Source organism: Suillus plorans, assembly GCF_016647745.1.
Source record: "Suillus plorans strain S12 chromosome Unknown HD556scaffold_20, whole genome shotgun sequence".
Lineage (NCBI taxonomy): Eukaryota > Fungi > Basidiomycota > Agaricomycetes > Boletales > Suillaceae > Suillus > Suillus plorans.
This window is the reverse complement of record NW_024537404.1, coordinates 505,197-532,717: the sequence shown is the minus strand read 5'-3', so window position 1 is coordinate 532,717 and position 27,521 is coordinate 505,197. Positions and strand designations below refer to the sequence as shown.

The 27,521-nt window shown below is 44.9% G+C and overlaps 7 protein-coding genes across 7 annotated transcripts; 4 read left to right on the top strand and 3 right to left on the bottom strand.

Moving 5' to 3' along the window:
- Positions 1-1,076: 1,076 nt before the first annotated feature.
- On the top strand, positions 1,077-3,097 carry HD556DRAFT_1441895 (uncharacterized protein; the record flags this gene model as incomplete). The annotated part of the gene is made up of 9 exons (XM_041306373.1): positions 1,077-1,172; positions 1,235-1,315; positions 1,365-1,388; positions 1,435-1,539; positions 1,589-1,678; positions 1,728-2,399; positions 2,446-2,628; positions 2,679-2,843; positions 2,909-3,097. The coding sequence occupies 9 exons, from the start codon at positions 1,077-1,079 to the stop codon at positions 3,095-3,097; spliced, it is 1,605 nt and encodes a 534-aa protein (XP_041161711.1).
- A 3,402-nt stretch (positions 3,098-6,499) lies between these two features.
- Positions 6,500-7,482, bottom strand: HD556DRAFT_1307269 (uncharacterized protein; the record flags this gene model as incomplete). The annotated part of the gene is made up of 6 exons (XM_041300016.1): positions 6,500-6,777; positions 6,836-6,885; positions 6,938-7,035; positions 7,070-7,146; positions 7,301-7,339; positions 7,407-7,482. The coding sequence occupies 6 exons, from the start codon at positions 7,480-7,482 to the stop codon at positions 6,500-6,502; spliced, it is 618 nt and encodes a 205-aa protein (XP_041161710.1).
- Positions 7,483-8,023: 541 nt separating this feature from the next.
- HD556DRAFT_1431511 (uncharacterized protein) lies at positions 8,024-8,664 on the top strand (the record flags this gene model as incomplete). Its single annotated transcript, XM_041305024.1, has 5 exons — positions 8,024-8,060; positions 8,125-8,225; positions 8,279-8,407; positions 8,455-8,604; positions 8,650-8,664. 5 exons carry the CDS (start codon positions 8,024-8,026, stop codon positions 8,662-8,664), a joined length of 432 nt encoding a protein of 143 aa, XP_041161709.1.
- Positions 8,665-10,825: 2,161 nt separating this feature from the next.
- HD556DRAFT_1234911 (uncharacterized protein) lies at positions 10,826-11,815 on the bottom strand (the record flags this gene model as incomplete). The annotated part of the gene is made up of 3 exons (XM_041297701.1): positions 10,826-11,149; positions 11,270-11,305; positions 11,504-11,815. Coding segments are annotated over 3 exons (672 nt in total), but the record flags the coding sequence as incomplete, so codon positions are not given.
- Positions 11,816-11,975: 160 nt separating this feature from the next.
- On the bottom strand, positions 11,976-12,793 carry HD556DRAFT_1234960 (uncharacterized protein; the record flags this gene model as incomplete). Its single annotated transcript, XM_041297708.1, has 2 exons — positions 11,976-12,473; positions 12,524-12,793. 2 exons carry the CDS (start codon positions 12,791-12,793, stop codon positions 11,976-11,978), a joined length of 768 nt encoding a protein of 255 aa, XP_041161707.1.
- An 8,579-nt stretch (positions 12,794-21,372) lies between these two features.
- Positions 21,373-22,110, top strand: HD556DRAFT_1234786 (uncharacterized protein; the record flags this gene model as incomplete). The annotated part of the gene is made up of 1 exon (XM_041297689.1): positions 21,373-22,110. The coding sequence occupies one exon, from the start codon at positions 21,373-21,375 to the stop codon at positions 22,108-22,110; it is 738 nt and encodes a 245-aa protein (XP_041161706.1).
- A 2,763-nt stretch (positions 22,111-24,873) lies between these two features.
- On the top strand, positions 24,874-26,143 carry HD556DRAFT_1471539 (uncharacterized protein; the record flags this gene model as incomplete). Its single annotated transcript, XM_041308445.1, has 4 exons — positions 24,874-25,143; positions 25,199-25,631; positions 25,693-25,955; positions 26,009-26,143. The coding sequence occupies 4 exons, from the start codon at positions 24,874-24,876 to the stop codon at positions 26,141-26,143; spliced, it is 1,101 nt and encodes a 366-aa protein (XP_041161705.1).
- Between the last annotated feature and the right edge of the window lie 1,378 nt (positions 26,144-27,521).

Below are 27,521 nucleotides of genomic sequence, written 5' to 3'. Positions count from 1 at the left end.
TGACTTCCTGGATCCAGCAGATGTACTTCGCAGCTGCCACATCATACCTTTATTTGCCAGTGGCAAGAAACACCCTGATGGATTGGGCATGTCGGCATGCACAGGGGACAAGGACAATTGGCGTGAATACTACATTAATCAGTAAGTACGGGTCCTGTTTCTCACATGACACTTCTGGAACCAATTATTTTAGGTTCATGGACCGTGACATGATGATGTGATTCCACTTCGGTTTGGGTGTTGGACATGTGTTCTCTCATTACAGTTCCCTGCAGGTAGAGGTTGCTGTCACTCATGGTGCTTCGTACCTTATGGAGGAAGCTGAAAGTGGAGATGAAGAGGAAGATAGTGATAGTAGTGATTCTGAAAAGGATGATGACTGTCCCACAATGGTGGACTGTGATGAGCAGTTTGGCAGCAGCACCGAGTCACTGATAGGCGAATTTGAGGAAATGTACGACTCAGAAGTAGAGCTGGATTATGAGAACTAATGCACTAGAATATTACATACATATTAAGCTCCATGACTTCCATTTCATGGCGCTGAGCTTAACTGTATAAACTCATCCACCAGCCGGGCCTTAAAGAGATTGGAGGCCATGGGAACACCATGGTGAACATAAGTTTTGATATGAATCACATTTAAAACAGTGTTTCTTACAGTGAGTGCAGGGGTCCTTCAGGAAAACTTGGAATTGCCCACTATCCTCATTATCGATGGTTTAATTTCTAAAACCAAGGAACCATCGATTATGCATAGGATCCCACTAGGCATCCAAATATTATGTACATAAATCAGTTATGGGATTGTATTGAAACCTTCTAATTTCTTAGCCTGATGGCACTGCGACATTGCATTGGCAGTCAAGGCCTCATGTCAATATTACACTTTTAACTGTGTGTACATATCCTTCTGTCGATGGCACTCTGACTGCTTGTTGATGGCCAAGGCCTCGTGATCAAAATTCGATGTAATTAAATATCTAATAACTAACTACGGCGATCAGGGTATGTATTTCTCTTTAAATATGTTCCATCTCACTCATGTTTTGCTTACCCACTGCATCTTGTCTACTATGGCAAACTTTGGATCTTATGAAGATACCCAAACAGGATTTGAACACAAGTCGTATGTTTATGACCCCCAGTTCTCTGCCTTGAGCATATTGTGTGTAAGTTGTTTCCTCATCTTGCGCACCACATAAAACATTGCTCATGGTTCCATCGCTGGCAGGGTTTGCCCACTTTCTCTATCGACTTTGTCGGATATTTATCTATTGGCCCTCAGCCTACATTGCATCCTCTCTATCTCTATGTGAGCATTTCTGTACCTTTCGAGTTATTATATCTCAACATATATGCAGGTTCTGCCTACCTGTCATGCAGCTGTAGGAAATTTTATTTTATGGGTGCTATATTCTGACCTCTCCCCAGCTCAAGGATCATCTTGTTCTCGTTGCTTACGTGGCCATGCCTGTTGCGCATTTTTCAGCTTTCGAAATATTTGCGGATACCGATGTCCCTGTTTTTGTGCTTGCTGTATGTACACTCTTGACTGCATCATGGCTTATGCTGATCAGTCATGTAGAACCGTGACGATGTCATGCCACCCTTGAATCTTTCATGGGTGCAGAACAAGACAGGCATTGACACAATGCTGTACGGAGTATATTTTCATGTAAGTTCACTGCACAACGGTATGACTATCTCATGCTAAAATTATGCAGGACGGCGTTGCCCACGAGCATGAGGTGCAAACAATCATTCACTATGTGGGGTTCCCTATGGGCTTCTATACCACTATCCCTGATGTTGACTACTCGGTTTCCTTTCCGACTTCAGACAACATGTCCCAATCAGATGCTTTATGGCAAAGCCATTCCGTCCAAGACTCGTCAATCCCCATATCCTGGCTGGGTTATACTGTCGATACTGTGTCAGCTGGCTCTAGTAGTGTCCTTGACACAACACCTGAAGAGGACATCACACCAGAAAAGAAGGTCGCACCAGAAAAGAAGGTCGAACCAGAAAAGAAGAAGGTCGAACCAGAAAAGAAGAAGGTCGAACCAGCTCAATTGAATCTCTACATGATCATGAAGGCGTGTCCCAAGTGGAAAAGGGCCCTCGCACACCTTCGACTAAAAAATGTGTACCACCTCGAGGTTTGTCTTGGCCGGATGGAGAATCCTCATATTCTTGTCACTAGTGTGTATGCCAGGCATAGATGCCAGCTTATTCATACTCTCTGGCCCCAGTGCCTCGTCAAGGCAAATGTCACTGCTGAACAGTTGGAAACAGGTATACAGCCCAACTTCCAGATATCTACAAATGCTTATTCCTTTCTAGTTTTGAACACAGTGACCAAGGTGCCCTTGTCACATGATGAGGTGTTGCTCATGGTATGCGTGATTTTTTTTTTCATTTACTGGTCTGATCCCAAGATAGACGGGTCCATGGCTGTCACTGTTTCTTTATGATATTAGGCGAGTAGTAATTCGTTCCATAGACAATGTTCATGCAGGCTTTGGCCTCAGAAGTGATACAATATGGGGCATAGCTCTAAGGGACAAGCTTCTGGGCCTTATGCAAATGTTCATTCGCCCATATGCGAATATGCTCCCTATCGCAGTAAGTTATCTGAATTTTTTTTTATTGTCAAACCTTATTTAGTGTCACAGAACAACAGATTTGCTATCTTCTTAGCAGAGCAGATCACAAAAGAGATCGCATATCATATAGTCTTCCGTATCAACAGGACATGCAAGTTCAGGCTCGTTCTGGCTGATCTCGATCCTGCTGCATTCAGGCATGCTCTGCATCCTCCATTAGACACGCTTGCACTGGTAGGGTCTAGCATAAGTGCCTTTGACTCTCCTGGCATGCATTTTGTTCACTTTTGTCACGTCAGTGTTATGAGGGCCTGCTGGCATGGCTGATTAACATTTGGGGCGTAACTGACATCATGCCCAACTTTCCGACCATCATCCAGGTGCACCAAGAATTGTGCGAAACTATTTTCATGCTGCTGCTTCAGGAGAATGATCCTGGATATGTCTCATTCCTCAATGTCCTTCGCAGTTTGTGCACCATTATGTGAGTTCATATATACTACTGCTGTACTGCTGATTATGACTGCAATGTGCAGTGAGGCTGATGTTTGCCGCATCAGTCTGCTGACGAAAAAGAAAAAAAAACTACACATTCAACGTCCGCTAGAACTTAGTTTCGCATTCTGCATTTTGAAATTTCATCAGTCCCTGTTAGCCTGTAAACTTTGTGACAGTCTGAAGATGGATAATTCGGCTCCCATGTGAAGCACAAAGTGCATATTTGTGTCATTATTTAATTAATTATTTCATTTATTTTGTCTAACCTACTATTGTTTTAGAGTTTGATCGCTACCAACTGGCCATAGTGCCATTGCTTTGAGACCAATTATATTAATAAACACCTGCTGACCGCCATCGCCTAGTCATTCCTTCCCAATGGACTATAGGTATGTAATCATTGAACAATCGTGCGAACGTCCCCCAAGTCTCTTTTCTTCAACTTCAGTATGTTCAATATCATTTGTTCACGTTTTCTTTCTACATGGGAAAGACCTGTGAGAGCTCATTTTCTTGGAAATGACCAGAGTGAGGCAGCTCTTGTATCTTGGCTCCAGAAATGGGGATGTGACACTGTCAGTACCCTCATCTCTCTTATATTTTTCTAACTGTATCTCCAGCTTCCGGAATCTCTCTTTGTCACAGCTTCAGTGCTGTTTGCATGGGTTGACTCGCATGATCTCATGGCTTTCCTTGATGTGAGCCTCACGGAGGTCGCGATGCAGAAGCGGCTTTAGCAAGAAGAGCAAACAATGTTCTTTCCAGGAGGAGCACAATGTTTAATGCAGGACAGAATGCTTCGAGCTCAGATGGAGGTTTCATTATTTAGCAATGCTATTGCAAATGTGTGCGAGGAGCTGGAAACTAGGTCCCGCTCAGACGAACACACAAGTGAGTCATAGTGTTTAATATTTACGTCTAACACTTTAAAATTGTCCCTAGTTGATCCAAAGAAGCCGGCTGCAGTGAAGGCTGTCGAGAATGTGCAAGTATGCTCGGCACCTAGCTTGGTCAGATTGGGTTGCTTCCAGCCTCTGAGTGAAATCATAGACAAATGCTACGAAGGTTAATGTCAGCTGGAAATCTACTTTTCCACAACCCCTAGAACCTGAATACCTTCCAATCATGCGTGCTATTCCTATACTATGGAGACTTGGCACTCTGACACTTTGCAGTCCAAAGATATATTTCTTTTACCCGCTTTTCTGAAAGCTTGGGTTAATCAAATTACATATTGTACATACATGAGCGCATCCCTCACAGAAGCCAAACCCCATGCCTCAACATGAGGCATAGCTTCAAGGCTAAAGAGTCCAAAAGTCTGGACATGGTCAGATCTGATATCCACATCCTGGACCTGAAGAAGTACCGCACACAGACAGAAGTAGACATGTTATCTGAAGCGATATCACACATTGCTGAGTCTGATGGCATGACAGACTCATCTGACAGTGAGCATGCAGCCCTAATTTCTGTTTTTCTTTCACACTAAGAACAATCACTGCAGGATCTTCTGCAAGTGCTGTGATGGATGGTCATGATGATGATTGCTCTGATGATTGGTTTTCATCCTCATGCGCCTCTTCCAATGTCTCTGTATGCATGAAACCTTTTTTGTAGTTGTCTTACCGATTTTTATTTATTTCTCTTCCTGGTCGAAGTTCACATCATTTGTTCTTTGTATCCCTTTGACGTTGTATCGCTATTCCATCTAAGTTAATTGTACGTTGGACTAGGTTTATGTCATTTGTGCTGCTTTTCTACCACTACCCTCGATAACCAATCATTCATATGATTCTTTTGGCGCATACCCATCATGAAATAGTATTCAAACCTTCAGCCTTGGTCTCCTCTTCCATATGGGTGGTATGTACATGTTTGTTCTGCAACCCATTCTGCCGTGACGGAATTTCAGAGGCCTCATTTTCAGCCAGCCCATCTCCAAGGTTGGACCAATATCACAACACTGTGGTTCTCACTGATTTCATTCAATAGGTGACACTATTCAAATTTCCATTATGCAAGCTTGATATAAGGCCATGTACATGTGGTTTGTAACATATCCATTTGCTGCTCCAAGTTACCCCTCTCTGTTCTAGGTAAATTTACACAAATTCTTTTACTCAATACTGTTAAGAACGTGCTCAAGGGTCGGATCTGAAGGGCTTGGCTTCAGCTCGTGCGCTGCGCCCCTTACCCGAGTACATGCCCCTAATTTCTGAGGGCTGTTTGGACAATGTCCGAAGGTTGTCAGATGGGTCCAGGGTCCGATGTCCGATGCGTGGGAATTCCAGCGGACATTCGGGAAATGAGGGATAAGACTAATCCGGACGATGTCCGAACTAGAAAGGAAACAGCGGAGGACTACCAAAGGTAGAGGCGGAAGTGTTAAGTCTATAGGAGTCAATCCTAAGACTATTGGAGGACGACGAGAGGAGATACTCAAGTCGGACAGAGGAGGGAATGAGCAGAGTCTAAGATAATATTCAAACTAAGGAAGTACAAAGATTCTACAGGGTTTATATACTACTGAGGACTTATCGGAGAGTCAGTCTGCGCAGTCCGAAGCTATGCAAGGCTGTGGACGGAGCGTATAGAAAAGTCAAACACTAGTCTATCAAAAATAGTAAATGAAGACGGAGATGAAGACATGGGAAAATAAAGGCGGAAATGAAACGAAGTACGGAAAATGAGTATAGTCTAACTGGAGAAGGAACATACAAAGGAATAAGGCACGGAAGATAGATGCGGGTCGGATCCGGACGATAGATAGAAGTCGGCTGGATCCGGAAGTCTGGAAATGATGTGTGTGATAGGTCCGGGTCCAGAACGCAGGATATGACAAATACATTCTTTACTCAAGAGATTATCACTGGCTGAATGTCAGGTTTTCTGGCCTTGAAGTGTTCACGCTGAATGCCGGCAGAGCTTTAATATAGTTGTTCACTATATTACTGTTCCTTGACATAAATTAAGCCTCTTTTTTGCTTTTCATATACTCTACTTACAACTTTGTAGTACTTTGTCTTGATGTCGTCCATAGTATAACCAAGTCTCTTTTATTTAAGTCTTGAGTTGGAGAACTTTAACTTTGTATATTCAAGTTACTTACATTTCTAAAACTGCATAGTTTGTATAGGTGTGATATGATAGAGCAGTGCATGACTGCCCAATGTCGCGATCATTTTCACAACTGATGGCATCATTCAAAGCACTCAACGCATGTTACAATGTGCTAGAAGCTTGCCACACGGTCAAGACAGAAGTAGTAAGCATACCCTTGAATATTTAATGCACAAATTTAAATTTAATTTAGACCTGGATATCAGATAACCATGCGGTCATGCCCTATAATACCCTGTAAGTGCCCACTGCTATCAAGATGTATCATCTCATGAACCTTCATCATCCCAACTCAAGAACTTGGGCAAGAGGTCCCTAGGAGAAGGGGCATCCTCTGGGATCTGGTTAAGGTGGGGTATATAGACCTCATCCGGCATATGTTGCTCAAGGTTCTCGGCGCGGTGGTACTCTTCCAACCATCTATATCTGTATGTCCCCACCTGTTCTGATAGATACGCAACATTTATTTGTGAGCCCTTTAGCTGTTCCTTGACACGACATAGCTCCGATTCTAGTTTGCCCTTGGCTTCAGATTCTTCGTTCTCTCCTAGGAGATATTTCAGATTCATCTTAAGGTTGCAGGTCTTTAAATTATTAACTCTCACCTGTTGTCTGAGTCCCTGAATGGACCAATTCCTTCATTTGAAAGAATTGCCTGCAGAGTAATGTTGGTTCTGAATCGTTCTCTGGAACACTTGATCACTCACTCACAATCAGTGCTGCATGGCTCATCCACATCAGAGCTTCTCCTGTGCACTGAGGAAAGTTGAATGCTGAAGGTAAACTTATGGTTTGGTACAGAGTCCTATAATGAAGAGCTTACTTTAGTGTGAAATTACTTGAAACATGTACACAGGGTCGCAAACTTTTTGGAGAGGATGAGTTGGATATGTGAGGTCTCTAATAATGAGAGTTGCTGTAGCAGTGCACATAGGCTTATATCTACGTACAATAATGGCTATATTCAAGTGAGACAATACACCATCTCATCTATGGCACCTAGGATGGTAAATTTTTTCATTACAACACCTATGGCGCCCAGGATGTCAAGTTTTTTTTCATTACAACACCTATGGTGCATAGGATGCCAAGTTTTTTCTTTACAATACCTATGGTGTTACAAGTAACATCAGTCACGGGACCCCCCTATCATTTTCCCTTTGTCCTCGCCCTCACCATCTATCGGCTTGCACTTCTCTACCGGATATCTGTTGACCGGATCCTCCGGACTGCTCCCGTCCCTCATCTCCATCTTCTCCTCGACCTTATCTTGCTATCGCACCAACGTGCACACGTGCCCCTGCACTTTGACTCGTCCTGACTCATGCCACCAATGTGGCTTTCCTTTTATGTTCTTCTGACTCGTGCTTGCTGCGCATTGTATCTTTACCATTGGTTCATTCCAACGTTTCTCAGTCTCATTCCGCATTCAACCTACCATCACTAATCCGGCTCTGTTGCCAATGTACCTATACTCTTTCTGATTCCCCTTTACCCTTACCTACAGTACGGTAACCCTGCCCTCAAACCTCTCCCTTTTGTATAAGTAGTCGGTCGCCCTGTACTAGTTTCTCTAACTTGAATCTACTCAATCTTCCCTGGAACATACTTCCCTCTGAAGCCTCTCAGCTTCAGTCTCTAGTATCTTTTCTTAAGTGCTCTTCGTGCTTAAGTCTACCTCGATCGATAGCCTCATCGTCGGACAAGACAGTCCGCACTTTGGGCCTAGTGACTTTAAAGACTGTCGTCTTAGAAGTCACATAACACGCGTGTCTGTGATATCTGCCGACTCGATGTCGCCAGTCTCACTCGCTATACCAGATCCTTCCAGTTACGTCATGAACATTAGCAAACGATACCCCTCTTAGGGCTCCGCATAACAGACCTATTTGAGTGCGTAACAGCAACCAGTGGTCGTTGTTTCTATATGCCGGGTATGTCTATGATCCTGAAGCTCTGTGGCAAGGTCTATTGAGAAGCGACATACTTATATGTGTAAGGTCACTATTAGCAGTCAAGTTTTTACTCAATGCCATTTCTATTGATAGGGTTTCAAACACGTATTCACTTCGCCAAGCTCTGTAGAAAAGGAGCCAAAAGCCATGCGCTCCGGTAACACATACCTCCATGGGATGAAGTCCGTGATGAAAGGATCACTGGCTTATATTGCCACACAGGCAAGTTGGAAATTTCATAACGATCCCTCTACTTATCGCTCCTCTAGGTTCAATTTTCATTGAGCTCCTCATCTGTATTTTCATGCACAGACATGGTTACGGACTCGGAAAACTTCTATCACAGTATTCTTGATCTATTAGAAGATCCTGACAAAAGTGAGGAAGTAGCTGACCTGATGACATGGTGGACACAGTTTGTAATATATTTCATAATCTTCGAGCTCTATATTAACACCTTACAGTCGCATTTTCCCTAATTCCTCCTCCTCACAGTGAAGTATCAGCAAAAACAGCACGCTAGCCAAAATTCAGGAAAAACACGCTGTTCTTCAAGCACTGGCCAATACTAACACCAATTAATTAGATATTTTGTAATGTTTGTTGCCTGTAGTAAATATACCCAAAATACAAATGATAATTATTCTATCCATAAAGTCAAATACAGCACAATGAATAACTTCATCAGATTTAGTATGTCTGCCAAATATCAGCAACTTTTTATGGAAGATAAGCACCTAGTCACACAGTTATTGATGGTAGATTCTGCCATCAGAAGCAATTTTTGTAAGGGTATGTATATTTGGCAAGGCATCAGCAGCTTGCTACAGTAAGGTAACTTAGTGTGTCATGTTGACATAATGCCATTTATGATGGCATCACAAGCAAGCTGTCATTAGGCTTGACAAAATATTGGCAGTATGCTATGACATGATAGATCAGTGTCGCATGTTGGCACAATGATGTCAATGGTGCATCCCGCCACTGTAGTCTACCTATCCAAAGCCAGATACATGTGACAGAAACTCAACAGCATGATATGGCATGGTAGCTCAGTGTCACATGTTGGCACAATAATGTCAATGGTGCATCCCGCCACCGTAGTCTACCTATCCAAAGCCAGACACATGTGGCAGAAATTCAACAGCATGATATGGCATGGTAGCTCAGTGTTGCACGTTGGCACAATGATGTCAATGGTGCATCCCGCCACCATAGTCTACCTATCCAAAGCCAGACACATGTGGCAGAAATTTAATAGCATGATATGGCATGGTAGCTCAGTGTCGCATATCAGCATGATGTCAGCTATGCTAGATGCTGCCATTTATGATGCTCCAAATGCCACTTTAATAAACTGCGCGATACACAACGTAAATGCGCGATACACACCGAGTGCGCGATACACGACGTCGAGTGCGCGACACGAAAAGAGCCACAGCCTGAGCTTTCAAGTTGGGCCTTGAAGTTGTCTTAGAAGTGCTTCAAAATAACAATATCATAGATTTCGAAGGCAAAACTAAACTCTATAAGCACTAACAAAGTAGAGTCCGAGAGTAGGAAAGAAAGACCCGAAAGTTGCCAGCATTGGCAACCAAGGGCCTGGCCAGTAGTAGTAATGATTGTATTGTTGTCATTAAGGGAGTGCATCATGGTATGCGGCAAGGGTAAGTTTGGTCAGAGTAGCAAGGCATAGGTGGCAATGAACTTGAAGCTTTGTCATGATAATTATTGTACTAGAAAAGATATCAAGTAGATCGCAGTAGGGCACGAGAAATTAGACAGAGATAGTTATGTCGCCGATGAAATAATCCTCAGACCAAGGATTAATACGAGGAGGGGCAGATAGGCTATCAGGGTCACGGATACCCTGTAAGATTATATCGGATGGTTGGGGTTCCACAAAATCAGGCGGCATGGCAACACGACGAAGGTTCGAAAACTGGAACTGTGCAGACAGTAAATCAGCAGTGCCAAAATGGGACACCTGACAACTTGATCCAACCTCTGACGCAGCGCTGAAAAAAGAGCTGGAAGGGACAGTGTTTTTCTGTGGGGTCTGTGGCACCAGTGACAACTGTCAAATAACATCAGGAAGTTCATCCATATCTGCATTGGAACTTTCTAGAAAAACTGAATTCCGAGCTAGTGAGAAAAATAGTGTTTAGATACTACAAACTCACGTTTTTTAGGCTGAGAGGCCGCTGCATTCGGTGCTTGGAAATACAATGCAAAATCCTCTCGTTTCACTGTTACAATGCCTAGTAGTATCAAGACAATGAATAAGCAACAGTATATTCTGTGAACTACATGGTGTGCACCTTTCATTTTTTTGGTGGTTGGTTTGTATTCAGTGTCGGAGAGAATCTCAATGGATGGTGATGATTGTCGTCCACATTTGAGCTTTGCAGCGGCTAGCAAATGAGAAAGAAAGTTGGATAAATATGTACCAAATGATAAGTAAACCAATAAACTTACCCGCACGTGTTAGGATTCTTGGTTTGGCCTCGAAACTTGAAGCATCATCGGAATCAAGAAACATCCCATTGTCCCCCATTTCTCGATATTCAGGATCCCATGACGCATATATATGTTCCGGAACTCTTCTCCACAAGGCTGAAAATAGTACTAAGGTTAACATCAATAGATTATACGAGACAGAGGCTCCTTACCTATGATGACATTGGCATCTTTTACAGGGCACTTGGGTCTGCCTTGGAATTGTGCAAGATCACTGCCGGTGGGGTTGTCAATGTTTACAACCTCATGTCGGAGCCTCTCCTTGCTTATTAAAACCCATGGGCAAGAAGGTATGCCAATTCCTTTCCCCTTTTCTGTTGAATTGACGTACTCAAATGCTAATAGAAACACCTCGTTTTGCAGGTAATGATGGACTTCGTCATGAGTCCACGTTTGACTGAAGTAAAACCTATTAGCTGTCTCAATATGTGCGCATTGACGGCGCTCCATGTTGAGTAACTGTGTTTGTGATGGTGGACTTGTGTTAATGAGATTACCATCATCCTTCGTCATATTGTGTTAGTTTTTCTTGTGTGAAGAAAGAGATAGATATTCTGAATTTACATCAAGATTATTCACCAAAAGAAGCCACGATGCAACCTTGGAAACTTTATCCTCCAAATCGAATTGGCTTGCAGCCCTTGCCTTAGTACTGGTAACTCGGTGAAATTGCAACTGTTTCAACCTGTGAGTGCCACTCATTATGCATTGCACGTTTCACACCTTATTGACTTTACTGTTCTGCAAATTCAAACCAGTCCTGTATCCATTCAAGACTTCATCCCTAGCTTGCTCGACACCTGTTTTTTGATTGAGCATGCTTTTGGATGAGGTAGCAGTTCGCAAGGGTCTTGCTGCAGACCCTGAACTAATTTTTTCTTTGAATATGCTGACGAGCCTCTTTTTTCCAGATGGTGCTGTGCTGTCTTGCTTTTGAGGTACGTCTCTTGTAGAATCCAGAGCCATGGGATGCTTGCTAAAGCCATGCTGACATTCTTGACAGTAGTAAGGAGCATCAGGATTAGAAGGTGGGGTGAAGTATTCACATGTGCATGCTTGCCTGCCTTCACGAAAGTCTCGGCAGTACCTTTCATTGCGGTCGGACATAGCAGCATACAGGATGAAATAGAGATGGTTCGGGAGAACAAGAAGATGTAGTACTTTATATATTTACGTCTTGCATAAGCTTTGGATATTGATTCTAAGTCTCTCGTCAATTTTCGAGCTTATTTGATTCACTATGTATGTATAGCTAAAAATATCCTTCAGTTTAGAACAAAGATAATGCTGATAGTGCTTGACACCAAAGTGTCGCACGAGCTTCCCAGACAGCATCTCTTAATGAAACTACGACAGATTTTGTTCTGTGCCTCCCAAATTGTAAGACTTCAGCCATAGCTGTATCATCATCATCTTGCTCACCAGGGAGCAAGCCATAACCTTCTGGTACGATGCCCTCAATAACTATCTGCTCAAGCATCGAAAAAAAAAGGTTCTCATCATGTTGGGTCACAAAGGGGCTTTTCTTTCCAGGAACTTCAATAGCAGCATGGCGAACGTTCTGTTCCTGATCTTCTTCTATCTGTAAGATGAGCTGATCCTCCGAATTGGTGTCTTCATCATCAGGATGGTCAGCACCAGTCTGCCCATGACAACGAGTCTGTTCTTGGCCATGGGTGCCATAATATTGTTCAATTGTGTCTGGGTGAACTCCATCGCAGTTGTCCCTGTAAACACCCAGTGTTGCCTGACTTATCAGTCGTAGATCCTGTGACAAAATATGACTGTGTTCAAATTTCAACTTGAAATGTTACCTACCTGTGGACTCTTGTTGTTTGTTGATGGGCCAGCAATTGGATGAAGGTTCCATTCTTCGCAAAAAGTCTTACAGTCGTCATTGATAGCATCCAAGAATAAATTCTGGAGGAGCCATAGATGGCCTGTCTTCTCGATATCAAGACTATGCAGTCTCTCCAAGCGGTTGAAGAATGCCCTCCAACGTCTCACGAACTGAGTTCCTACTTCAACCCAAAGCCGCTCAATCCTGGAATTTCGTGTGGACCTATAGTATTTGTGTGAGCATAACATTCAAAGAATTATATTCTAATACAGTGCTTACGATCCCCACATAAATGAGCCACGATTTGGGCCATTTCGCATGACCATATAAGTGGCAACATCAATATTTTCACCACCACGATTGCCTCGCATACGTGATGGCATACCATACTCTTCATGTGCTTCAAGAAATAAATCAAGAACTGTTGCAGCATGATTATTTGTACTTGCTCTCAGTGCAACCACCTAGGCAGGTATTAGTTGAACTTTCAACCTGTGATGACAATTACACACTGTTCTGCAGTAACCATCAATAAAACCATGGACGACGAACCCCCATCGGATCATTTTATGGTGTCCGTCCAAATGCCAAAGAGCATTGGACCATTTTACTTCATACTTCCTTCTTCGAATAATTTGTTGCCGTCTTAAGTGCTGTCCAATTCTGTCAACTCGCCGCAAGGATTGCCATATTCGCCTGTGTTGTACACGGACACCTTGTTGTCGAAGAAAACCAACAAGGTACCAAAAACCAGACTCTGGTCTACGACATTTGAATACTTTCACCAAAGCATCCAGGTCACAGTCACGAAGGTTGGAATATTGCCTTTCAATGCCATGTTGACGCATGTAGCACCGTAGTGTTTCTCGATGAACATCAACAATCTTCGCTAGCTCAACATGCCTGATTTGATGTCGAGCAGAGGTGGCCTCCCTCAAAAAATCAAGATCTATTATTTTCTTCAGACGTCCTCGTTTTCCAGTTCTTGCAATTCCAGTGTACTCTCGTATATCAATGTTATGCTCCTCTCTGTAAGATCCTGTGTCAGTATCTATATGTTTATCGAAAATTTGACTTACTGCTCATTTACAGTTGTTCCTAGCTGCTCCAGATTCGAAACTGCGCACCCAAGTATTGCAGCTACATCAGCTAGCCATTTGACTGGGAGAGACTCTGAATTGTCATCCAAATTGGCAATGTCATTATCTGGTATGAGTGCTTCGAGGATTGGAAGAGCATTTGATGAGATGGCATCCACATGGAAAGCAATGCGGGTAGGGTCAGCTCCGTCTGCTCGAAGAACTCAAACGGCATGATCATAAGTACATTGGACATTCTCGTAGGCAGCTTGGATTTCTGCTGACCAATTTTTAGTTTCAGGGAGAAGTGGAAGCGACAACAGCAATGAAGGACCAGTATCCATTGTTTTTGTACTCCAAGGAGTCAATGTCGGCTAGAAAAACAACTGTTCTAGAGTTCCACAAGCATAATTCACAGGTGACATGTTGTGTGTGTTCAATGTATTACTTTTCTGTGTCCGGTTTTATTACTAACAACTCACTCAGGCTATCTCTTCCAAGCTGTCCTTCCGACTCCTTCGTGTTCATGCAATATCTACTCGATTGAAGTTCAAATTGTTGCGGTGATTCAATAACTGCAGCTCAACACCATCAAATGTTTTATTTCCCGGATGGCACTCACATCTTCCAGGTTCGTGTGTCACTTAACTATCAGAGCCTTATTCCAGGTGGATTGATATACTAGCAGGCGGGAAACTTGCTCTTCAAGGTGCACGCAAGCATTCTTGGTGATAAATCACTTGCTTTTCGGGATATGTTTGCTGCAAGCCAGGGCACCCAATTTCAAGAGGTTGATGGTAGCGCTGACGACAAGCCCATCTGTGTGCCGTTGCAAGTAAGCAAAAGTGCTTTCGAATTGTTTCTTTCTGTGTGTTACAATATGTTACGACTGGGATGAGTCGAGCTATCTCTGTCTGAATAGGCAATCGGCTGAACGCCAGATAGACGTAAGTCTGCTCTCGATTGAGAGATCAAAGGTTCTGGCTAAGGCGAGTGTCGCTGACTCCCTTAGAATAATGGTTCTTAGACAGTAAGGTTGGAGACCTTACTGAAGGACAATGTTCCAGGTAAAACCCAGTAGATTAAAGTAAGGAATACAATCGTAAGTAGCTAGGTTTATATACGAATGTTCAAGCGGAGCTTGTAAATGTGTTATCAAGATAGAAGCATGATAAGAGATAAGGGATCAAGGATAAGGCGGACAGCCCGCTTGGTGAAGATAAGAGATAAGCATGATACGGACAGCCCGTTTGTAAGCAAGGTAAAAGAAATGAGTATAGGGGCTAAATGTTACTGTAACATTACCCCCGTGTTATGGTTGAAGTCTCCGGCTTCAATATTCCTCGGTATTGGTATACTCGTCCATGTAGTCGTAGTAGATGGGATCAGCGTCCGCGTTGCAGAATTCCGGTTCATTATATTTGGTGGCGTACTCCCTATTCGCCCGGTCTATCTCCTCCTGGAGTTCTTCGTCCTTCTTTCCTTCCCATGCTGACAATGCTTCATAGAAGCCTTCATCGGTGTAAACCAATGGGAATAATACTTTCTCGGCGGCATAGGGGCAGTAAATAGATAGATGGCCAGGCTTCTGGCCTTGGCACACGCGGCAGTGGTATTCAGGGCAGTTCTTGTGGCGATGCCCGAGTTTCTTGCATACGCGACAGACGAAATTGTCTGCGGAGAACTGGGGTTGTTTTACTGTGATGACGTCGGGGGTTTTGGTGAGGTCAATGACTTCACGCTTCTTTCCCTTAGAAGCTTTAGTCTTTGACACTCCGTGCACGACGGCTCCTCTGCGGGTCTTTCGTTTAAAGACGACGGTGGGTTTGGGGATAGGTAATGGTTCTTCAGCTGGTGCTGGCTGAGCAGCAGGCTGAGTTTCTTCTCTAGGCGTATCTGCAACAGGTACGCTGCCGGGGGAAGTGCTAGTAGCAGGGCTTGGCGGGCGACCGACTTCGGTCTTGTTTCGTTCTTCAACAGCCCGTATAACTGACTTGCAGACAGTACTAAAAGCAGAAGGAAGCAGCTGAATCTCAAGGCTGCGTATCTGTCTTTGGAGGTGTTGACAAGCGAGTCTGAGGGCATCGTTTTCGATTTCTTTGAACCTAAGTTCAAGAGCGGAGGTGGCGCGTATGACGTGGATCTGGGAAATTATGGGGGCGGCAATATGAGCGGGTTCTTTAGCAAGTTGTTTTTCTAGTTCAATTGCGTGGGGGAGGGACAGAAGGGTTGTCTCGACGATGGCGTCGTCGTCTAGGTCAAGGATGTTTTTCTTATATGTGGAGTTTCCAAGAGAGCGGTCAGATGATGAAGATGATCCAGTGGGGGAAGGTGTCAATGGGGGAGTCATGTTATCTGGGGTGTTTGTTCGAGGAGAATGGTTCGTTCAGTTTAACTTGTGCCTCCTTTTATATGTTGTTAAAAGTTCTTTCGAACTCCGCAAGTTCTCCTCAGGTATCCATTCGTTGCTTCCGGAAGAGTAGCCAATCCAAGATACGAGATAGCGTCTTCGTTTACCCGTACCTTTATGGCTAAGAATAGCTTCTACTTCGTATTCTTCTTCGCCGTTGATAATGTCAGGTGGAGGTTCGGTGTAGTTCGGTCCGTGTATCTCTGTTTCGCGATAGGAGGATAGTTCGGAAGCATGGAACGTGGGGTGAACCTTCCATTGATCTGGGAGTTTCAGGGTGAACGTGATGGGAGATAAGACTGCGGTGATAACGAATGGGCCGTATCGCTTAGGCGCAAGTTTCCTAGATGGTAACGATGTTAGGAGATTGGTGGCCGTTAGCCATACCTTATCTCCTATCTTCCATGGTTGATATTTCCCATGGCGAGATCTTTCTGCCATTCGCTGCATAGCAATGTTATGGCAGGCGAGTGCTTCTTCGCGTATCTTCTGTAAGTTCCTGAGTCTTTCTTCTGCTGCTGGCGTATCTGATACGGGTAGGATGTGGGGAATTCCTCGTGGCTCATAGCCCATCATGAGGAAGAATGGAGACGTGTTCCTGGCATCATGCTTTCGATGATTGTGGACGAACTCGGCGATGGGAAGATGATTGGCCCATTCTAACGGGTTACTTCTGCAATAGATTCGAAGATAAGTTTCAAGTTCTTGGTTGAGACGTTCTGTCTGTCCGTCTGTCTGAGGGTGGTAGGCAGTTGATGCAGCGATCTGATATCCGAGAAGTCGGGCGAGTTCTCGAGAGAACTTTGAAATGAACTGTGGCCCTCTATCAGAGATCACTTTCTCGTGGAGGCCGAATCTTTTGAATACGTTTTTGAGGAATAGTTTAGCCACCCCCTCCGAGGTGATGTTCTTGTTGCATGGTGAAATAATTACCCCCTTCGTAAGCCCATGGTCTACCACGATCATGATAGAGTCAAAACCGTTCGACACGGGTAGGTCAGTGATAAGATCAACAGACACTTGGGAGAAGGGGCGAGTAGCGGAGGAGGGGATCGGCCGTAAGGGCGGGGTAGTAGGATGCGTGTCGGCCTTCATCTGCTGACATAAGGCACAACCATCGACGTATTTGCGAATATAGGTCCCCATGGCGGGCCACCAAAAGTCCCGCTTCACCAACTCTTCAGTCTTGAACCGGCCAGGGTGTCCGGCAGTAGGATGATCATGGTGTTTGAACAACACATTGTGCCGTTGGGCCGCTGGCACATAAGCTCTATTTTTATAAAATAAGACGCCGTTGGTGCACGTCCAGTCAGAGAGGGCGGATTTCATGGGGGGAAGGCACACTCCGTCTAGTGCTTCCAGGGCTTTCTGGTATACAGGGTCGTCGGCGGAGTTACGTGCAATACTTTCCGATAGGTTTCCGTCAATCAGTCGTACGAACATGGTGTCAGGGAGGAGAATGCGATTCTCGTTGTCATCTCTTCCAAGTGAATGGTCCGGGCGTCGGGAAAGCGCATCAGGAGCAGCTAACTTGGTTCCTGCGACGTGGTGTAGTTCCAACTGAAAGTTGGACAAGATGAGTTGCCATCGTGCTTGTCTTCTCGTTAGCTTCTGAGCGGAGCGGAAGTAGAGGAGATTCATGTGATCTGTGAATACTATCACAACATGGGGGCTTCCTTCCAGGTAGTGGCGCCATTCGGAAAGTGCTCTGACGACTGCCAATAATTCTCTATCAAAGATCTCGTAGTTGCGTTCCGCAGAGTTGAACGATTGAGAAAGATAACCGCATGGGTGGTACATCCCATTTTCATCAGTCTGTAGTAACACCGCTCCGGTTGCCGCAAGCGATGCGTCGGTGGCAATTGCGAATTGTCGGGTTGGGTCAGGGTTTCGTAGTACTGGCTGTGATAAAAAGGCGTTTTTGAGATGGTCGAAGGCATTTTGGCAGTCGGCTGTCCATAAGAAGGGATGATCTTTCTTGGTAAGGTCAATAAGGGGTCGGGCGATGTCAGAGTAGTGAGCGATGAACGCTCGGTAGAAATTGCAGAACCCCAAGAATGATCGTGTGTCCTTCAGGTTTTCCGGGGTCGGCCAATGCTTAATTCCATCTACTTTGGCGGGTTCCATTCCTACTTCTCCGGGTCGGATTATCATTCCGAGATACTCCACTTCTTGAGCGTCAAAAGTGCACTTTTCCGGTTTGACAAACAACTTTTCCTTCCGGAGGATATTGAGGATCTCAATCGTCCGTAATCGATGTTGTTGCAGATCTTTTGAGAAGATCAAGAGATCGTCCATATAGATAACCAACCACCCTTCATTTATCTGTTGTTGACAGAGGTTTGCCATAAACGCCTGGAATGTTGCGGGGGAGTTTGTTAGTCCAAAGAACATGACCGTTGGCTCGAATAGCCCTTCTTGTGTGGTGAACGCTGCTTTCCAGCGATCTTCGGGGTGAATTCTAACGTTATTGTACCCAGATCTTATATCGATCTTTGTGAAGTATTTGGCGTCATAGAGTCGTTCGATGAGGGATTTTGGCAGGGGAAGAGGGTATTGGTTTCGTATGGTCCAGTCGTTAAGATACCGGTAATCTTGACAGGGGCGTAATTCTCCGCTTTTCTTTCCTACGAAAAAGAATCCGCTAGCTTGAGGGGATTTGGACGGGACAATGAAACCTTTCCTGGTGTTTTCTTCGATAAATGTTTTGACCGCTTCTCGTTCTTTTCCTGATAGTGGATAAATTTTTGATGTTTTGGGTACGAATCCTGGTTTGAGGTCGATACGATGATCTACCCCAGGTCTCTCGGGCGGAAGTTTGTTAAGGCCGTCTTTGGCGAAAACATCTTGGTACTGGTGTAGAAAGGGGGGAACAAGTTCTTCAAAGGTTTTCTTCTGTTTTTCTATTTCTCCTGCGACTGCGAATTCCTGGGCCTTATTGCTTGTCTTTCCGAAGTTTTGTTCTCTCTTTGATGTTCCGTCTCGAACGAGCGGGGTATCGAAAGATAGGTCTTCGATGATGCGTACTGTTGTTCCGTCAGTGGCGTATTCAACGAGTACTTCATCGTTGGCTAGTTGATAAGCCAGGGGATCGCGGACTGGGGGTCTAAAATTTTCTGACCAGACGTCGTCCTTGGTGTCATAGTTAGGAGTTTCTTCATCCATCGTTTCTTCTTCTACGGAAGCGGTATAGGGGGAGGGGGTTTCATTAGTTGCCACCTTCACCTGTACTGGCTTCCGTAGTTTAGAATTTACCCAAACTCGAGAGGCTTCCTTTTCGACGATCCTTTTCTCTTTGAAGAGAGGTGGGAGGGCTCTTCTTCGTCGTTTTCTATCGATATCTTTTTCTATAGCCAATGATCTCTTTGTTGGTGGAAGTGATACTGTCTTGGCTTCCCAATTGATCTGGGGTTTCAGTGCGGAGAGCCAAGGGAATCCTAGGAGGATTTTGTCTTGCTTGGCTAATTTTGCCACGTTAAACTTTCCGATCATGGTTCGCTGGTCAATTTTGACCGTGAGTACGCAATATCGGGAGATGAGTCCTCCCTGGGCGTCTGATCCGTCCGCAGTGATGACGGGAAAGGGGCGAGAAAGTTTATGGGTCCTGATTTTATGTCTTTTGCAAAAGGCGTCGCTTATAAAAGTTCCGGATGCTCCGGAGTCGATGATCATGGATGTTTCGACGGTTTGTACGCGTTTATCGGAAAAAATGGATGCAGGAATTCTTAATTCATTTCTGGTTCCGATAGAACGTATTAGTCGTACAGGGATAGGAGTTACTGACGTCGAGGCAGTTCTCCTTTCTAAAAATCCATTTCCACGAAGCGGTGTTCTACTTCAGTGAAGTCGCTATCTTCTTCTTCTTCGACTTCCTTCGCTTTCTCTTTCATAGTTTTCCTTCGGATTGGTGCTTTTCTTTTCGGGGTTTCTTCTTCGTTCTTCTCCTTCTTTCTCCTAATAGGAGTTCTGGAGGAGGAAGCGCGACTTTCGACTTCGTCGTCGCTGCTGCTTTCTTCCTCTTGTTTTCTTCGGATCTGGTCCCTCTCCCTAGGGTGGAACGAGGTATCGTTGGCGCGATGCCCTACTTGGTGACACTTGAAGCATCTCCCTTCTTTAAGATGTTTCTTTAATTCTGCGTCGGACAGACGGCTTATGCGATCGACTTCCATATCGTCGCTTCTTCTGGGAACGTAATGTTTGTTCCCGAAGTTCTTTTTCTTCTGCTGGTGGGGTCTCTCTTTTCTTCTGATAGCCTTCATCCTTTGGAAAGCGTTATCGAGGTTGATGCAGGTATTGACTACGGTGTCGAAGTTGTCGAGGCTTTCACCAGTACGGTGCATGCTTTCTTGGAGCCCGTAGTCTAGACCTTGTCTGAAGAATTCGATCAGGGGGGCTTGTTCAGTCATCCCTGCCCTGTGTGCGAGGAGTTTGTAATTGGAGATGTAGGTGTGGAGATCTCCTTTCATTTCCAACTCTCGGATTTTTATCATAGCGGTTCCGGCGGGGTCCATGGGTTTAAAGGCTTCGTCGAAGTCCTTTTTAAAGGTGGCCCAGCTTCCGTAGCCGATTATTTGACCAGAGGTGTCTTTCCTCTTGGGGTCTAGGGCTGCTTCCATGAAGTCTTCTGCCCATATCGCTGCGTTCCCTTTTGTCATGTAAGACAATACTAGGATGATCTTCTTCTTGTCCTCGTTATATACCTGATCGTTGATATCAAGGTACGCGTGACATTTCATCATGAACCTCTTGGATTCTTCTCGGTCTCCATCGAATTCAGGAGGGGAGCCGATCTTGAGTTCTATATCTTTGGTTTTGGTCGTCATGGTGTTCAAAGGAGGGATATTTGGTAGGGCTCCTAAGTTCAAGGCTCCGATCAAAGGAGTTAACGAAGTCGTGGTGTCGGTGTCGTTGCGGATGGCAACGGTTCAGTTGATAAGACTTTAATCTTTTGTTACGACTGGGATGAGTCGAGCTATCTCTGTCTGAATAGGCAATCGGCTGAACGCCAGATAGACGTAAGTCTGCTCTCGATTGAGAGATCAAAGGTTCTGGCTAAGGCGAGTGTCGCTGACTCCCTTAGAATAATGGTTCTTAGACAGTAAGGTTGGAGACCTTACTGAAGGACAATGTTCCAGGTAAAACCCAGTAGATTAAAGTAAGGAATACAATCGTAAGTAGCTAGGTTTATATACGAATGTTCAAGCGGAGCTTGTAAATGTGTTATCAAGATAGAAGCATGATAAGAGATAAGGGATCAAGGATAAGGCGGACAGCACGCTTGGTGAAGATAAGAGATAAGCATGATACGGACAGCCCGTTTGTAAGCAAGGTAAAAGAAATGAGTATAGGGGCTAAATGTTACTGTAACACAATAAGTGAGTCGTTTTTTTTTTGCAATGGACTCCAATGGCCAATATCTTATTACAGATGGAGGCCCGATGTTCTCAAAATACCCAATAACGCCGTCATTCAACTACTGGAGCTGAGTGATATGTATCTTTGCAAAGATGCACGTGTCTACACTGTTCGTCATCTCCAGCGCCAACACTACTCACCCAAACCAACACAACTTATCTCACTCGCATTGAAGTACAATATCAAAGACTTCTTTCCGCATGTTTTTGAGCAGCTTGTTTCAGCTCACATCAATGATGTATCTGACGAGGAACGTCACACGGTTGGATCTATTATATGGAACACAATGTTCAAAGTCAAGGAACGCCTCGATGTACACCGTCGGATCATCGCATGCGAAGCCCCGCCCATGGTGCATGCAGCAACTTGCATGAAGCAAACGAGATGTGAGGAAGACTGGAAGCAGCTGTGGTGGAACGGAATGGGCAGGTTTTTGCTGGACGGACAAAATCCACAACCTTACAAGGATGCTGTTGAACGATTCGAAAAACTTGACATTGGAGAGATCAACTTGGACTGTTGGAAGGCGGTGTTATATACTGTAAAAGCTCAAAGCACTTTTGATCACGAGCGGACACTCATCACTCGTACAGCTGACAATCTTGCAAAATGCTTGATCGTTGAGCCCAGCTTCGAAGATTTCAGCCATCCAGTTGATTAGAAGTACTACCTACTTGACATAGTACTAGTATGGTATCGCGCACTCGGTGTGTATCGCGCAGTTTATTAAAGTGGCATTTGGAGTGTCATAGCCATTACTAGCAATTTATGTAAGGGTAGAAATATTTGATAACAATATAACAGTGTGGTAATATATCACAACTTACCACCATAGGCCCACCAATATTATACATTTGGAAGATTCCATCACTGTAGTCTAACTATTTATTCCTTTATCATTTGATCTACAATTGGGTGACTTTCCGTAGACCTGAATAATGCGGTTTAGAATAGAATAGAATAAAAAATACCATCTAAGGAAACCCTGCCACGATGCCGCTGTCCATTTAGGACGACTTTCCCGCGCATTATTTTCTTCACCCTCTTACAAACTCTAAATCTGTAAGGGCCCCCCCCCTTACAGATTATAATTGACGGATTATTCCGTTTTAGGCCACTAACGCCCTTGCTATCTGCTTACTCATCGCTTAGTAATCTACATCTGAGGTCCCCGTCTCGCGCATCTCCTCCATAGTGATAGTTATTGCCTCGTTCCACCATCTTGCAATATACAGGAACCACTATGGCCCAATTCTTAAGCTCTCTTGTGAAGTTTTAAGAACGGTCTCTATCACGTGATTAATAAAAGTTCCCACACCGCATGTAACACGGATGTCAACTTATTTTATTCAAAGTGTGTTATGGTTTGGTTTTCTGTACAGATTATCTTTGGCAGATATGTTTCAAGGTCCGTCATATTCTATTTTACATTATTTGGCCTACGGAAAGTCACCCATTGTGATGTATATTTTCAATATTATTCATTAGACAAAACTAGCTAATTCTTTGTCATACTGCAGTCAATTGCCTGATGTAGCTGATTAAAGCGACAATCTGACGATTTCACATGCAGCATCCAGTTATAGCTACGCACAAACTGTTACTTGCCAAGTTGTCATGGGCGTCGATATTGCAGAATTTAAGACTGTATACCTGCACGATATGTACACCTAATTTTGCATTTTCCAGTTTGTTGCCTTGGAGTGGAAGGTGATCGCTCCTAAGGTGCACTCAGGCTGATGATTTGCGGGTAAGAATGAAGTTGCACAACACTGATCTGGCATGATATCTCATGCATCATGTGGCAAGACATAATTTGCGATCGACGTGATAGTCTAGTGTCCGAATTGAGTGAAAGCGTTGAATGCACCCCACACCATATAGCATCGAAATACAATGCTTGTGAAGAGCTTGAGAACAAGAAACCAAAGCTCCATGTGCACTTGTGAGGTAGGACGAAGATATGCCATGAAACCAGTCATTAGCCACGAAGCGTATCTCACTTGGTCCCCGCATTATGTGTTAAACCAATACAATCGAGTCAACATGCACGATGATGTCATGCTAAATTTGAGCAAGTTGCATCGTTTCAATATTCGATCATTGGCGGCCTTCGAGATCCTGCTGTGCATGTCTCATTAATATCGACCAAGATTGCCAGGAGTTGCCGAACAGTCTGAAATTTTTGTCAAATTCCGACTCATCCATTGACTAGGAGAAAGACAGACCTTGATTACTGGCAATCATTGGTGTGCAACAGCCGTACCGCTCGGACTTTCTGAAGAGGCCTCCAGCGGCTGTTGTCAGTTTTTCGGAAAGGTTTCTGGCACCATCGTTGTTCAGAATCAGTCAGCCCTGTGAGAGTATATCACAGTTAATCTCGCAGCCGTTGTCGGTGCTGAGTACATCTAGGATTTTCTGAATGGACAAAGAGGCTCTACGTATACCCAACCTCATCTATTTTGAACTTGTTCAGCCTGTCGAGGTTCTTTCACTGTTGACAATGGGAGAGTGACGCACCACCTTCCAAAACATTGTTCCGAATGGAGCATGCTCAGACTGAAATTTTTCAACGCTGTTTACACACCGCCGATTGGTTTGGAGTCTGAAGGTATCTGTTGCTGCTTGCCGCTCTATGGTACTCGAGTATGCAATGAGAGTGTGACAGGTACGCCTATAATCCGACATCCAAATAATTGAGTAGTCACGGCAGTTGCTGCAGCAGTCGCAGCAGTGGCGCAGCATTTTCACCCCTTCGCGTAATATGACTTGGTTCTGCATGCAGCATGGTGCTGCAGTTCCCCACTTTGTTGGAAATGAAAATTTGTGACACACGTTTCATATCATCAGGGCCAAGGTCAGGATCCATTTTATCCACTGGCGGGTGCAAATGATGCGTTGCCAGTGTCGCAAAGTCCATTCTTGAGCACTGCCATCTAACACTTTACAGCGATATCTTAGAAACGATATCGCTTGAACAACGTTTAGAAGCTTACCTTGACCCCTCCATTTGTCAAATTCCGACTGATGCCATTGACTCGGAGAATGACTACTGAAGTTGATGTGCAACGTCGTGAAGGGGCCCTCCAGTTAACGTTGTGGCTGTGAAATATTTATAATCGATGATGAATAATCTGAAATCCGACTCGGTGATAGGCATCAGTTCTTCAGCTTCCGCCATCGTTACTCAGAATCAGTCAGCCCAGCGCTAGCTGAGCATATCACAATTAATTTCGCAGCGCTGTGCATCTAGGCCTGCCGGTGCTGGGTGCCATCCAGGATTTCCTGATGGCCTACAGCCAGCCTGACAAATCTATCTATTTTAAACTCGTTCAGCCTGGATATAAAACACACGATGTCGATTGCCCAGATTTTCAATCAATATCATTCAAAGCCTTTCATACCTAGTTTGCAATAGATCACCATGTCTGCTTCTTGGACCTCCGCACTCTTCTCCCCCATCCGCGTAGGCAACATCAACTTGCAGCACCGCGTCGTCCTTGCCCCACTCACCCGTATACGTGCACACGCAGATCACGTCCCAACCCCACAAGCACCAGCGTACTACTCTCAGAGAGGGTCTACCCCTGGCACTCTTCTTATCACAGAGGGCACGTTCATATCTCAGAGGGCTGGTGGTTATGATAATGTCCCTGGGATATACACCGATGCCCATGTGGAGGGATGGAAAAAGGTATGTTGTATCTTGCTTAATAATGATGAGAGTCGACTCACGCCCCGGACTGCAGGTGACAGAAGCCGTCCATGAGAAGGGCTCTTTCATTTTCCTACAACTTTGGGCGCTCGGCCGCACCGCAGACACAGCTGTTCTTGCTAAGGAAGACAATAGTCCCCTCGTCAGTGCCTCACCCATCCCCCTCTCGGGAAAAACAGACGTGCCACGCGCGCTCACCACGGATGAAATTAAAGAATACGTTGCCACGTATAGCACTGCGGCAAAGAATGCCATTCGGGCTGGTTTCGATGGCGTTGAAATTCATGGCGCAAATGGCTACTTGATCGACCAGTTCATACAGGACGTCAGCAACCAACGCACAGATGAATATGGCGGAAGCATCGAGAATCGCGCAAGATTTGCACTCGAAGTAACGGATGCCATCGTGGAGGCCATTGGTGCTGAGAGGACGGGGTTCCGAATGAGCCCGTGGGGCGTATTCAGCAGTACGTGTCACATCACATCATTCAATACTAGCGATCTTTATTCAGCTGATTTGTGGTGCAGGTATGGGCATGGCAGACCCCAAACCCCAGTTCTCCTACGTGGTTGAGCAGCTGCGCAAACACAAACTCGCATACATCCACGTCGTAGAGCCGATGCCTGCCGAAGTCACTGCTGAGAAAAACAGCGATTTCCTCCGTGATATTTGGCAAGGGGTTGAGGGCAGTACTTTCATCAGCACAAACGGGTATACCCGGGATACCGCAATTGAGACGGTAGACAAGAAAGGCGGCCTCATTGGATTCGGGAGGTTGTTCATGCCGAACGTGAGTCATTTGTTTCCTCGACTAAGCAGTGACCAACATGTAACCTTTACTAGCCCGATCTTCCATTCCGTCTGCGAAAGGGCATCGCGCTTGAGCGGGGTGACCAAGCGACATGGTACATGGGCGGTAATCTCACACCGGCAGGTTATTCGGATTGGCCCTTTGCGCCAGAGAATGATCAGCAATAGAGCAGGTCTTGTAAGTAATATACCTTAGAATAGATGTTACCTTACTGTATACGCTCGATATCGTGCTTAATCTTTATCTCAGTCTATCTTACGCATATCATGTACTCCTTCTACCCAATACTGCCTCTGCTTATTTCTCATGCAGCAGTGTTCTATGTATTGCTCTATTAACAACAGCACCAATACAAATGTAAAAGTACTCACTAGTTTGTCGCTACGTGCAAGTCGCCTTGTTCTCAGAGTGGGAGTCCTGGTTGGGAAGCCATGCACGCATGGATGATGATGACCAACTTCGTTCACCATGGTGATCGGCCTACTAATGATGGACCAGTATCATCGGGCTGATTAGTATGATCATCCAAATTCATCCTCTTGCTAAATATCGCCACCTGTCTATAATCGCCTGCCTGCAAACTGCCCCATACACCCACGGACTTATGCAGATTGATTGGTGCTGCCCAAGTGATCGTCGAACTCCAAACCATTGTGCCTGTGCAACGTCTCCTTGTAATACTTGCCTCCCTTGAGACAAGTCTGCTCTTTCATGTTTGAGTTCCCATACTAGCATTGTATTTCTGCTGTACCATCCTAATTATTATTCTGTAGTATGAAGATTCCATACTCGTCCCATGGCCCGGTCCATCCTGCATTCCTTGCCTGGGGTTCCTACATGAGGGCCAACTTCAGACTTCTCGAGTATCGTTGAGGAGCTAACTTATTACCTTCAGCCTGTTGTATCCCACAATCATCTGGCACCTACTCATTTATTGCGCTTTAGGTACAACACATCCAGCACCCAGTATACTGAAGGTGAGGTTGTGTCCTTGCCCCTGGAGTGCAGTCCAAAGATTCTGCGGAGGAGGCACACGGGCCTGAGCAGGTTATATGAGGATCTGGTGCTGATTTCACTCCAGTGGCACTGGCAGCGGCACTGGAAGCGGCGAGGATTGTGATGTAAACAATTTGGATGAGCCTCATGGTATCTAGTATAACCATGCATCAGCCTATGATGTGACCATGCTAGGAACGCTACGTGCCGACAAAAGTCCAATGTGCGAAAAGTTGTTCTGAAAATGTCTTAGAAGAGCTATTATACGTTGGCTCAATGAAATTGCATAGTGTACCACATTAAGAAAGGCTACTCACTGCGACAGGAGGAATTGATCTGAGGCCTTTCCAACCCAACTGCGTTGATTTTATACTTGTTCTCGTTAGTACTGTCACTATACTCGGAGAAAGTTGTAACCGAGAATATATGCAGCTCTGATGATGACTCATAAGATCCATCTCCTTGGCAAGGGCCGCAAGGCGCACCAAGTTGGTGATAGTCAAATCCAAGTAAGATCGAGCCAGCGGGTCGCAGTGATCGCAGGAAGGC